The sequence below is a fragment of the Chenopodium quinoa genome, unplaced genomic scaffold (assembly GCF_001683475.1).
Source record: "Chenopodium quinoa cultivar QQ74 unplaced genomic scaffold, ASM168347v1, whole genome shotgun sequence".
Classification (NCBI taxonomy): domain Eukaryota; kingdom Viridiplantae; phylum Streptophyta; class Magnoliopsida; order Caryophyllales; family Amaranthaceae; genus Chenopodium; species Chenopodium quinoa.
Window position 1 is genome coordinate 3,122,306 of NW_018744460.1, and position 14,473 is coordinate 3,136,778.

Here is a 14,473-nt window from a genome sequence, read left to right on the forward strand (position 1 = left end):
GTCTTTTAATCTAATTTTCAAAATACGGCCACTCTTTTAAACATTTCCACAATACTGTTCTAAAATGTGCAAACATACGGTTCAAATGAAGTAGCGGTTTCCATCTGAAATGTTAAAGATGAAAATCGCTACATGAAGAGGCGGTTTTCATCTAAAATGTTTTTTTTTAAATAAAAAATAAAAAAAATATCTCCCACACATAGGCTTGAACATCGAAATTCACCATTTGCATTTCTCAACTCCATTATCCTCTTCATCCAAAGTAAATCTTCCAAATAAATCCAATGAAAATCTGAAATCGATCCAACATTTCAACCCTAAGTAATCATTGAAAAACACCCACTTTCAATTTCATCCATTAAACTTACAATCACCAAAATTATTATTTGACAAATTTAATAATTGAATTGAAATAGATAAAGTAATTAGGCATAATACTGTGGCGGTGGAGGTTCGTCAGCGGCGGACGCATCTCCTAGCAATGGCAGGTGTTGAGGTGTTCTCTTCGAAAATCTTGAAGTTTGTTCTCTGTGGATCAAGATTAAGAGAGAGAAGAGAGAAACACTTTTTTTTATTTATCAGTTCAAACCGATATTTCAAGTAGCGGCTTATTAAATGATAAACCGCTACTTCAAGTAGCGGTTTTGCAATAAAACCTAAAAAAAAAAAAAAAAAAAACTATACTAAACCAATGACGTGGACAGTATTGTGGGAAATTATAAAAGAATGACTGTATTTTGGGAATTAGATAAAAAAAAAGACAACATTATTTAGGAAAAGGGCTCTTTTATTGTATACCCTTGTTGATTTTAAAGAATTTACGAGATGCCTTAAAAATGCATTGTATACCCTTTATAGATTATGGACAATTCTCAGTTAAGGGCATGTTTTGTTTACCTTATAAATAAATTATGATACAGCTAATTAAGTTCAATTTACAATTAAAAAAATTCTAATAAGGTCTAACAAGTTTTGATAAGCTCAAATAAATTTAGATTAGACCAAACAAGGTCATATAAATAAAATTAAAAAAAATGGTGAATAGAATGCACCCTTAGTGCATATTTTGTTTATTATATTAAGATTCATCCACTTTTTGTCACTTTTTTCTCGTCAACTTGCAATAAATTAAAGTCGTATATATGCTTTATATTTTTTTTTTGGTAGCATGTAAGGTTGGTGTACAAAAAATGTGAGAATTAAGAAAGAGCAAGTAGATAGTGTAAGAGATAGTGTGAAAAAATGGTTAAATTAAATATAAAGGTCAAATGGTAAAATGCCTGTGTGTCAAAAATGACATGGAGTAAAAAATATTTGGAAGGTGATTGTCTTTGAAAAAAAGGTTTAAAATAAAAGAAAATTTAAGAGATGAATGAAGTACTAATTGAATAATTGTATGAAGTGATGTATTTTCCCAATAACAAGTGAATAAAATAAAATAAAAACGAATACACAAGATTTAACAAGTATGGTTAACACTTGATAAAGGTGGAATTAATTAAACTATATTTTTACCTTTGAAATTAAGATAAAAACAATACTATAAATATTAAAATGAGTATATTCATTGAAACATTGTTTTACTAAAACTGTAAGTGTGTTGGATTTTATTCTTAAAAATTTCGGTTTTGAGTTTAACATATATACTCCTTAGTCCTTACTACCTAGTTTAATAAGTTAATAATAAAATTAAGTCAAGCTGACAAGCTCTGCTCGTATCTTAAACTCGACATGACCCTAACATATGACCTCTAGGTTAGAGAATTTAAAAACATTGTTAACTAATTTAATTATTATCCTGTCAAAAAAAAAGCTTCAACCTATGCTAGCCATCATACTAAGATGTATCATTTATTAATTAATTTTGAAATAACCAAAAATAAGTCTCTCTCACACAGCCGAATGAGTACGTAGTTTTCCTAAGCCCTAGCCCTAAAAACCCCAAAGAAAAGCACGCAAAGTCACAAAGCATCGCACAAACTAGTGAAACATGAATCATCAAAACTACGTCTCTCGACGCCGTAGCTTCTTTAGATCTCCAATCCACACCATCGTCACCTCCACCCCCAATGGATTTACAACATCCGCCGCGACTACAAACGCTCCATCTCCTCGTTGTCGGCCTCGGTGTCCAATGGAACCATCCCCGCACCAAGGGCACCTCCGCTTCAGCAGCCACCCTCCAACTCTGCATAGCCTACAACTGCCTCATCTTCCAGCTATGTTACCCCGCCTCGCCACCCGCCACCCTGCGTAACAAGGGATGGATAGAAAATATTGGTCTATGGAAAAGATGGCTTCTTATTTTATGGGTGCTGTTGATGTTGTCAAACCTAAAAAGTCAGGGTTGAGTGATTGTGAACAATTTTGGTTAACTAATGATCAAGTTCAATATGCTTGTGTTGATGCTTTTATCTCTTTTGCACTTGCTACTGAAGCTTTTGGGGTTATCCCAAACGTAACAACAACAATGACGATAATGATGGAGCTCGGAGCAATGGTATTAATTCTGATAATAAACCCGAGTTTACGTGGTATAGTGATGACAATGATGGTGCCGTTGTTGTTGAGGCTAGACCTAATATTACTTGGTTTAGTGACGACGATTATGGTGCTGTTGTAGTTAATGCTAGGCCGGTTTTTACTTGGTATAGTGATGATGATGATGGTGGTACTAAATTTAATGAAGGTTTTGGTCATGGTGATGGAGATGTTAGTGATTATTTTTGGTATGATGCTTTTCATCCTTCAGAGGATGAACTTGCTGCTCTTAATAGTTACGACGCTTACTGGTGAATTTCTTATGAAATTAAGGTAATACGGGGTATATTTTAAGGTAGTACTAGGATTACTCTATAATATTCTGTTTTTACTAGTCTTTTTAATATGCTCCGTATAAATTAGTGAGGATTTATTTTTAGGTCTCAAATAAGCAGTCCTATATATGATTGATACAATGAATTTTCTTTATCACACCATTTTTATTCTTCTACTCGTATTGGAGACAGCAGTGTCTATCTGCAGTTGGGTTATGGCACTTACCCTTCTGCCACGACCTCCTTGCAGATTATACGGATGGTGTGAGACATCTCTTATTATAAAGAATAAAGTAACCCTTATAACACTCAACAAATAACCCCTGTAATACTGACCGAGTAACCCCTGTAACACTGACCGAGTAACCCTATAACACTGACCAATGATGAAGTAACCTCTATAATGACTAACCACACGGTGTGGCCAGCCACATATACGAATCTATGTTGCTAAAAACTTGAAAGATTATTGAGTTTGTGGTTACTTCATTTATTTTCCATACACCCCGTAATTCTTTCAAATAATATTAATCAAATACAAGTCTATCTTTTCCTAAATTCTTATCTTATTTTCCTAATTTATACACCCTCTGTTCTACAATGTTAGTTAAGTTTGCCGTGTTTACACCTTTGTCAAGGAAATGCTTTAGTATAGGTAACATGGAAATATTTTTGCAAGTATTTATTTTGATAAATGGGTATATTTGCATTGGAATGTATAGATATATGAGGGCAAATATGTAAGAAAAAATTATTTAATTTAGGCAATAATTAAACCATAACGAAAACACTAAAGATAGCAAATGCATGTAACCAACATTGTGGAACAGAGGAGTCTTATTGTAACTAGTCTCTAGTGATTTGTTACTCGGTACTTTTGGAACTTTTGTTGTATATGAATAGTGCATAAGTCTGTTACAACTTGTCTTTTCAGATACAGAGCAAAACGCATTGGGTAATTTTTTGATGTTATTTTTGATAGAAAAACTAGTCATGACTTCTACCATTAGATTAAAATTTTGGTTGGATTGCTCTCTAACATGGTACATAAACCAATCCTGAATATAAATATCTTTTTATACTACATAATCATCATGCCAAACAAGGGCTAAGAGAAAACCCATTTCAATTATTGCACCAACTCGCCACAAAAACATTTCATATTCGTTGTCCACGGAAATTCCCAAATCACAAACCTAACTTACCTCCCAAACTCATTGATTCACATCCCCACTCAACAACGGGCAATTACATGGCATGTGATATGACTTTGACTCGTTGACTTTTATGACTTTGTAAGAGTGTATACTTAGTATACGAGGCATGTGATGTACTATGAGTCTATAAGCCAACATTATGTAGGCTGGCCGCCTAAGAACGGAATTTCAATCGGTGTAGAAATGTACAATCTAAAGTAGATGCATGGGCTCAATAAGCTACAAGAACATGTAAAATCTAAACCATACTAGTAATTTTTAGCCCTAAAAACCAATAAAGTGTTGACCTAGTGGTAAGGAAGAAACCTTCTAACCTTAAGTTTGGGAGTTTGATTCGTACTAGGGGCACTTTGAGATTAATGATCCCCTTATCCTACCCCCACTTTCAAAATGGAGCTCGTTAACTCGGACTAGGTTGATCTATTAAAGGTTCTGAACCAATATGACCGTTTTTTCTTACTAACCATTTTTTTTTTCAAAATTCTTAAAAGATGGTACAAGTAAATTGGTACACTCCTAAAAGGGTATTGAGGGCAAAGGAAGTAGTATAAATAAGGACATTGAGCGTTCCAATCTCTCACCCCGTCAATAAAAATAATAAAAATAAAATAAATCTATGGAGAATCATTCAATTTCTGTAATCTCTAAGTTGGCTTTGCTCTTAGTATTTCTGGTGCTGATTATGTGAGGTAATTATAAAGTACTCCTTAATAAAGCTTTTATTTACAATACTCCGTATAATCTAAACAAGCTAAGATTAGTAAGGTGTTAGGTAGTTATTCTATTAATTAATCTATTAGTTGGGATTACTCAAATAAGATGTTACAAAAGTTTATGCAATTAATAAAAAAAATTGACAACATATAAGTTGATAACTGTTGTTTTAAATTAATTACTACTCCGTATCTAATATTCTAATTTGATCATATACTGCAGCAGTACCCAGTCAAGCGTGTGGGGCTTCTGATGTAAGCGGCTGCGTTTTAAATAATGAGTGTTGTTCTGGTTACTGCAAGTGGGTTTTCCCAGGAATTGGATATTGCCATTAGAAGTAACCGATGACAAAAGAGAAAAGGAACTACGAAGTATTATTTTACGCGTGATTACTCGTTTTATGATGTGTGTGATACTAGTTTATGTCAAAAAAAAAAAAAAAAAAAATGCGTAGAGCTACCCATAAGCTAACTACGATAGTAAAAGTTACTTAGCTTTACTCCCAATATCCTGTCAAATTCGAGCATGGGAATTAATTGAACAATAGTAGGAACATATGGAATGAAGGTGCAATGAGTCCATTCTAAACAATTCCATGTTCAAAGTGACAAACAATCTCAATATATTTCGTACATGAAGTCATTATAAATTTTGGATTCTTTATAATATGTATAGCAGAGCAAACTAGCCTAACTTGAAATCTTTGCACTATACACAAAATAAGAGAATTGTCTAAATTACTCTCGATATATAAAGCATAGTAGTAACATAACAAATGCTTCGTAATACATTAATGCATACATGCACAGTCAAAATTGAAAATCATTATAAAACGAAGGAAATAACAAAAAACTATTGTCAATGGCGTGAGTGCGTGACATCTGTTGTAGCAATCAAACTAACCATGTAATCAAGCTAGCTTAGACCTTTGTGGGGTTAGCTATAGCAGGCTGTTGATTTCTTGTAGAGAAAATCATTGTTTGCAAGGTAAAGTGAGTTCTTCCCTTGTTGCTTTGAAACATTTGAGTTACTTGGACCTTTTTCCTTAATGCTTTGAAACAGATTATTGAATTTATTAGGCTTTGAATTGGTAAAATATGTTTAGTTGTGAGTTTCTAATATTTCAAACAAGTTATAGGATTGGTAAAGTATAGATGGATAGATTTATTAATTGATAAACTATAATTAGCAAACTCTTATGTATAGAGTTCTTTTTGAGATTTGCTATATCTCTTTTCATGAAAATAATATCAACCTATGATTTTATTTCGGTTACACAACTAGAAATATCTTGACATTTCTAAATTAAGAAGATTAATCAGGCTATAAATTGAAAGCTAATTGAACATACAATCAAATCAAATAGTTTAATTAATTAAATAATACTTCTTAATTAAGAGCAATGGAAGCAAGTGGTGGATCAAGAATCATCCTTTATGTTTACAAACAACATAATTTTCCATTTATTCGAGTCAACATTTTTGTCCTTTTTTCTCACTACTTTTGATTGAATGTTGAATATTTTTGGTATTTAGAGAGCCACAAGGGCGACTAATGAAAATCGATCCCAGAATCACCTGAAATCAGGAGGGGAGTTCTAACCACTTGAGATATCCCTCACTCTCTGATTGAATGTTGAATATGCTGGCTCAAATTTTTATATCCTTACTTTATGGTCCCTTTAATTTCCATTAATCCTATCTCTAAATAATAATATCATCATCAACCGTCAATATATTATACTAAAAAACAAGCAAATCAATGTGAGGCCGACACATGTCCCTCTATAATTTGCTTATCTTATATGTATTGTATAAGTTAAGAATATCTTTTATAATATTACTTTTGGTAAAATAGTTCTCCATTGATTCTTTAATATTTTTATTTTATTTAGTGTACATAAGAATGAATTATTATTGTTAATTTATATTTTGTGTATCTTTTTCATACTCTGTATATAGGAAAAAATATATGAATCCTATATATATTGTCGACAATCTTTAATTTTAATCATTATCTTACGAACTTTAATTCGATTATAAAACATATCATTCATTATTTTGTCGCTCTTTATTTCTTGCCAAATAATATACTTCGTAGTAAATTACATATTATTTAATTAATATATAAATGTTTTCATATTTATTTGTCTATGGAGTATGGAGTGCATTTCTTGGTTAAAATTATTTTATTATAATGATATTTCTACTTCATATAAGAACTAATACTAACTTAAACATCATTACTTGAGTAAGATGAATAAACAAGTATTAGCTGTGGCTGATGCACATCTAATAAAGTGGGGTCCCTTCAGCCCACTTAAACATGAAAAAAAATTCCTATAAAATTAAATAATTATTTTCTCTTTAAAAATTACTTATATTTTTATCAAATGACCCATTATCAAATGTGTTTTGACCCCTGAAAAATATTTTTTCTGGATCCGCTAATGAGCACTAGCATACTACTTGCTCTCTATTCTAAATTATTCTTTTTTAATTTTATTTTAGTATGTTCAAAAGTGAGTTAATACGTACACTTAATTAGCTATTTTAATTCAAATGTAAAAAATGCTAAGCAAGGTGAATCTTTGAGTGGATATTAGATGACTGCGGGAATTGTGGTCAATAGTGATTGAAACGAGCTGAGTATGCTTGGTAAATTGGTAATACTTGGATTTTATATTGAAATCAATATTAGGTTCCGTGCCATGCACGACAGAATGATTTGCTATATTGGTATTTAAAAATAAAGAAATTATTAATATAGTGTTTACTTTAAAATATTTCTCAAAGTGGTGTTCACTTAGGATTGAAAAACTCTAAACCTAATTTTTATTGCTTCGTATCTAAAGTCTCAATAAAAAAATCATTGGAGTCTCAAAACTATTCTCTAAGGGTTTTAATTCACCATTGTTCCAAACGTTGATGTTTCATGTTATATATTTTTTTGACAACTTATGTCCATAACAAATATACTAGAAACGGACTGCAGCAATCTATTCACTAATTTGAAACAGGGGAAGCAGGAAATGTCTAGCTTTGGCCGTATCATTGTTAGGGACATCCTTAAGCTACTTGCTTTGTGCTCCTTTATTGATTACTCGCAACTCAGAAGATGTGGGAATGTGGCTGCCCACAAACTTGCTCAAAATAGTAGAAACTATGAGGATTTGAGAGTTTGGGTGGAAGAGTATCCTTCTTGTATTAGCTTTGCTATTTTGCTAGATATTTCTAGCTTAGCTTAATAAGAGTAACTCCAATGACAAGCTAATTTGACATGAAATTAATTTGACGTGTAGCTTGGCATGCCACATAAACTTTTAAGTTAATTGTCATTGTAGTTACTTTGAGCTCCGATGGCTAGCAATTAGCTTACAATTTAAATGAATCCCACCTCCTTAATTAACTCTTTATATTTCATTTTATTGATTCCTTACACACACACACACACACACATATATAAATAGGTAAGTTTTTCTCCAAAGCTAATTTGCTTAACCAAGCTAATTGCATTTTCTAGCTCCAATGTACTAGCTAGGGATTATTTAATATTGCAAGCAAGTCCCTAGCTACAAGTTTACAACCATTGGAGTTGCTCTAATATTCTTGGTTACTTGCTATAAAAAAAAATGCAAGAAATTATTTAAACATTTATATTAGTACATCATATTCATATATTCCATAGTGCTTATATCCATTTTTACTATTAATAATATACAAAAGCATTAATGATGAATTGATGAGGCTCAATGCTAAAAAAAAAAAATTAAGACATCGTAAGCATTATTTAAGATAAAGATGATGTTTGACTTGATAAAGATATATCTTATGCATAAATGAAAGTTTGGCCTGAAGAAATCCCACCAACTGTAACCTCATGTTCTCCTTGATTAAGGTTTGAGTAATTAATAAAAGGAACCCTCTTCGTGTTAAAAATAAAAAAAAAGAAAAAAAAATATAAATAAATAAATTTGATGGTATACAAATTTATTAGGATTTTATTAAAAAAAATTTCTCTTCAATAATTTTTAATTTATAACCTAGGTTCGTAATTTCCAAACCTACATGGACACTAAATTGAGAAATATTTTTAGGTGAACACTATTCTAGTAATTTCTTTATTTTTCAACACCACATTGACAAATCGTTCATGCACGATAATTTTCACTATTTATCATTAGTTTGCATATATTTTAATTTACACAATTTAACCTCTATTAGTATTTAATGGGGGAAAAGTTATATTATTGCTTAATTTTTAATTTACACTATTTAACGGGGGAAAAGTTAATAACTTATATTATCTCTTTATTTTGGTCTTCTTTAAAAAAATATATGTATAGAATAGAAAAGTAGAACCAATGAATGTGAATTGCAAAAGGATGTAACAAACAAAATATAAAGGGGGTGAAATCTTATTCCAATTAAATCTCCCTTTTTACTTTTCATTTTATCCACTACTAGATAATATATGTAACTAGGTATTTCACGGTTATGCACGGTTTTTCACTCTTTGTTACAGAGTATTAATTTAAAACTGTATTTAAATATATAAAATAATTTATTTGGTCCAAAATCTATTTCTTGTTTTATCCCAAATCAAGCAACTTAAAATATATATTTATTATTGCAAGCTTTCTTCTATTTTGAACCTTGACGGTATTTTTTTTTTTTCACATTTGATAATTTTTCATTCACTAATTATGTTAGGTTGAAAGATATATATTCATGATTTTTTTACTATAAATAATCATTATACATTAAAAAGTAATTACTTATATAGGAATTTATATAAATATATGATAAGATATCTAAATTGGTAAATATATTTTTGTACGATTTTTTTCCTAAATTTTGGAAGAAAATATATTGCGTATATTCACTATCAATTTTTTGGAAGAAAATACAAAGGACACACCAGAAGATGACATGTGTCATTGATGATGTGTCTTTTAGTATATAGTTATTGATTATTGATTGATTGATATAACATCATTAGATGGGTTGATATTCAATTTGACTATTTTGACAATAAATATTATTTCATATTAATAAGAACTATGTTAACGTAAAAGGTATCCATTGTTAGTTTGTTACTATATTAAATTGGTTATACTTTATATTTTATGTGCATTTGATGTTTAACGGGTGCTATACTAGTTGATATTCTATGATACATTATTAAATATATATGTTAATCTTAGTGATCTTCCTTCCTAGTACGACTCCGGCCTTTTCAAAATCAATATCAATATTATTTTGAGAATCCCTCCTTATTTACTAGTATAATGTTGTTTCCTATATATCTCTTTTCATTATTTTTTTTTTTTTTTTTATAGTTTCTTTAATTTCATAGCTAGGAAAATCTTGACATTTCAAAAGTACAAAGTACTCAGGCTATAAATTGAAAACTGGCTTAGCACACAATGTATTGTACTCACTTAAATCATTCATCCTTAAATCAGATTGTTTAATTAATTCGTTAATAATACTCCTTAAGAGCAATGGAAGCAGATCAAGAATCACCCTTTTGGCTTTTTTCATCTTTTTTTCTCTCCTAATCATGGCGCACTATAAAGGTGTTCTTCAATTCCTACTTTACATGAAGTATTAAAATCTAATCTTTTTCAAAGAACTAAAAGAAAAGGGTTTATTTGTCACATACGTGTATATACTTTTTGTAATTTAAGTTAATTTAACTTCTTATACACTTATAAAACTGTCTAAATAATTGAATAATTTTCTTGTGAATGTATGTAGGTGATGTTAATGACGGCGAAAGGAATAGAATAATTAGTGATGCTGAAAATGGAGAGGGATTGAAGATGATGAGCAGAAAATTAATAGTTGTACAAGAATGTAATCCGCAACCAAAGGGCTGCCCAGGTCTGGGCACATGTTATTGCTGTGGTATCGGATCATGTTGGCCGACTGGAAAGGCCTGTTGTCATCAATGTGGATGTTAAGGAGAATACTGGAAACCTATTCCAAATGTTACTTACCAAGTTACGAGTATCTTTTAAATAAATAAATAAACTAGTATAAGCTTGTGTTAATGCGCGAGAAATTTTTTTATTTTTTTATTTTTTAAAAAAGAAGTGATTATTAACACGGTATGGAAATTTTTATCTAATATTAATACCTTATAAACAAGGTTATCAATTCTACTAATCATAAAAGTGAATGAAAGATATTATTTTTGTATGGATGTTTTGACCAAAAAAAAAAAAAAAAAAAAAAGATATGACAAATTTCTTTTGATTTTTATTTTCATTTTATCCATTATAATTTTATAATTAAGGAAATCTACAAAATTACTTGTGTAATACTTTCTACTCCAATATGTTATGTGTGGTAATATACATATCTCCATCCGACCTTACCTCTTTGTTGTTTGTTAGACTTGTTTTAGGTTTTGTGTAGTATTTTTGTAGGTCCATTAAATAGTATTGGACTTATACAATGTTGTATAGCATTATTTTGGTTATATGTAGGCAATTTAAGATATGACATTAAGTTTAGTTTTAATACTCAATCAAGGAAATCAACATCATTATATAGTTGGGAAATTGTTAAGTCTCCGCAAATTTAGATAGCAATATGTCAACAATATTTAACTGATAGATATGTAGTGTTGTACGGAGCATAAATCTAATATGGTTGTAAGTTGTATGTTGCAGCCAGAACTTAACATTAAACGCCGAGGCCGATGGTGAGGGAAGAAGTGTAGAGTGCACGGCGGTGGTTGTGTAGACCCATTACTGCCGTGCGACAGTGGGGGTGGAGGTGACGACGGTGTGGAAAAGAATTGGACGGTGTAAGCTTGGCGGTTGGGGTTTATGGTTATGGAGTCTGGGTTCATTGTTTGTGTTGTGGGTTAGGTTTTAGAGAGAGAGAACGGTTTGTAATGGTGACTCATTTTTCTTTTTTTTTAAAGAGAAAATGGTTGGTTAAATAATGTAAAATAAAAGCTTGTCAAGTACGCAAAGAGAAACAGAAGGAAGGGAGAAAAGAGTGGAGTGGAGTGGAGTTGAGTATTCATTTAATTAGGGTGATTTCCTAATTTTCATTTTTATAAAATTAATTGAAGTTTGTGGATTAGGCCCTTGTGTATAGTTTAAGATAAGATAGATTTAAAAGTGAAAAGTAGATGAGTAGAACTCACCATAATATATATATTTTTTTTTAAAAAGCTTCGATAATACCTACACCTCTACAAAGGTTAGTGAGGGATAACTAAGTTAAATTTATGACTAAAACCAGTTCAAATAGATAAATTCAGATAATTGAAATTCAAGTTAATAAGGGCGGCTAACTATATTCAATTTAATTTGAAATAAGTTCTATTAAATTCAAAAACTTAAGATAATTTTTAATAAGTGAACATAATGCACTCTTTGTTGTAACTTGAGCTTGGATATCCAGCGCCCTTATAAGAATAGAGCCTAAAACTAGTATGTTCTATCATAAGCTATAAACAATCTTAAATGATGAACTCTAACTTGGTTTACTAAGGAGGCAAAAATGCATTTTTTTCATACACACACACATTGTGTATATTGTAAGTGTGTAATCATGTATGAATATTTCAATTCTTGTAATAAACTTGTAAGCACATAAACATAATAAATTGGTTTTATAGGTTCAAAAGCTGATATGGTGAGATATTCGGCATTAATGGATGAGATCAACATATATACAAGTAGAACTTTAGGACAATTCTCATGTTTTCCACAACAGATGTTGGGAACATTTTGGCCAAAAGTGAATAAAAGGATCTACTATTTGATTTGTTGAATGACAGTCTAAGGCCATATATTGAGTAGACTTTGAAGGATGCATAACTTTGTCCAGTATACCAAAATTGGCTGTGGACACTGGACAATTTGAGCCTGATTTGGAAACTAGACGGATCATGGGAGTAATTCATGTTGGGAGGAATCAAACCAAGATAATGAAAGGATTTTTTTATAAGAAATATTTTTTACTCCTTTTATTTTTTGTTTATTGAAGACTTTTGAATCATGCTTTTAACTATTAGTCCATTCATCCCTTTAAATTTTTTAAGGGTTTACACAAATTGTACTATATTCAACACAATTCCACAAGATTATCCTTAAATAATCACAACGCTTATTTATTTCACTTGTTCTTACATTTTGATTTTAGAAACATTACATTTTAAAAAAAAAAAAAAAAAAAAAAAATCCCACATGAAATATCTAAGCTACAATTAATCAATTACTGTACGAGGAAAACGGATGGATAAAAGTTAGATTCGTAATTACAAATTAACATGTCGGATTTTGGTGCTACGCACAATTCCATCAAAATGGCAGTTTTCACCTAAACCAAAAATTACATCAAACCAAGATAAAAAACCCCGTCATCCAAACAAACCCTAGAAGGCTAAAAATTAGGATAACATAAAAACATCCAACACATTAATTAATAATTAATTACTACTTAATTACCAAACAAAAAAACAAAAAAAAGTGGGGTTATATATGACATTTAAAAATCAGATATAATCGTTAAGTTTCCAAGCTTGAACATCCATACCAATGGCGAAAGCAACAAAAGCATCCACAGTAGCTTGGCGAACTTGACAGCGACTAAGCTGATGAACCTCCCAATCACTCATAGAAGTTTCACGATCCCATTCAATCTCAACTTTCAGAACTTGAGCAGCAATTTCAACAATCGAACCACCTTGAAGCGACCTTCCGTGTTGGTCAAACACATGATTCCTGAGATCAATCGGCATACCCTTCATCATCTCAAGCTTATGATCACACTCCAGAAGCTTCGCAGCATCGGAGTGACTCCATAAACCAACGAAGGTGTTACGAGGGTCGAAGAGGATGCGGCGAAGGATGCGGGGGGAGGAGAGAGAGTGGTGGAGCTGGAAGATGAGGCAGCGAGAGCCGATGCAGAGCTGGATGGTGGAAGCGGGGCTGTTGATGAGGGAGATTGTGTTTGGAGTCCATTGGACGCCGAGGCCGATGATGAGACGGTGCCGGTTACGGCGGTGGTGGTAAAGAGTGCGGTGGATCCAGTCGCGCGCGGCGCCGGGGTGGGAGGTGACGGTGGTGGAGATGGTGTGGGCGGAGGAGATGGTGATGGTGTAGTGCCGGACTTTGTGGGATGGAGGTGGGTTTTCATGGATGGTAACCGCCATTGTTGGGAGAATGGAGGTTTTTTTTTTGTCAAGTTTCTCTCTCCTCTGAAATGGGGTTGTGGGGTGAGAACTGACGAGTGGTGAAAGGTTTAGGGTATTTATAGGTGAAATTAATTTATTTGTGGGTTTTTGGATTTTTTTTAAAAAAAAAAAAAAAAAAAAAAAAGGAGAAATTGGTTAATAAATGAGGATTATTTGTTGACGACTGACGACCAAGACGAAGACGGATGATCACGACGCCATGCACGGAAGATCGTCACGTCAAGTCATTAGATGGGGTCGTTTGTATTTTTTTTTTTTTAAGGGTCGTTTGTGTTTTGATGTTAGATTGTTATACATTGTAATAATATAATAAATTCTCATAAAAAGAAATGTGTGTGATTACTAAAATATTGTGCTTGTTTTCTTAATAATGCAGGTGATCTGAATTTTAGTTGACACGTTACTTACATGTGTTAATTAACTATTACTCTGTAATACTTATAGTTATAAATTGCACAAGAAAGGTTTTTTTTTTCTTCCTTTTTAATAGAAGAAGTTGAT

General features: G+C 31.5%; 1 protein-coding gene and 1 long non-coding RNA gene across 2 annotated transcripts; one reads left to right on the plus strand and one right to left on the minus strand.

Moving 5' to 3' along the window:
- The first annotated feature begins 4,419 nt into the window (after nucleotides 1-4,419).
- LOC110697432 lies at nucleotides 4,420-5,413 on the plus strand. The gene is made up of 2 exons (XR_002506484.1): nucleotides 4,420-4,722; nucleotides 4,970-5,413. It is a non-coding gene; the product is annotated as an uncharacterized LOC110697432 (long non-coding RNA).
- A 7,857-nt stretch (nucleotides 5,414-13,270) lies between these two features.
- LOC110697398 lies at nucleotides 13,271-13,930 on the minus strand. The gene has a single exon (XM_021874776.1). It carries the CDS (start codon nucleotides 13,928-13,930, stop codon nucleotides 13,271-13,273), a length of 660 nt encoding a protein of 219 aa, XP_021730468.1.
- Between the last annotated feature and the right edge of the window lie 543 nt (nucleotides 13,931-14,473).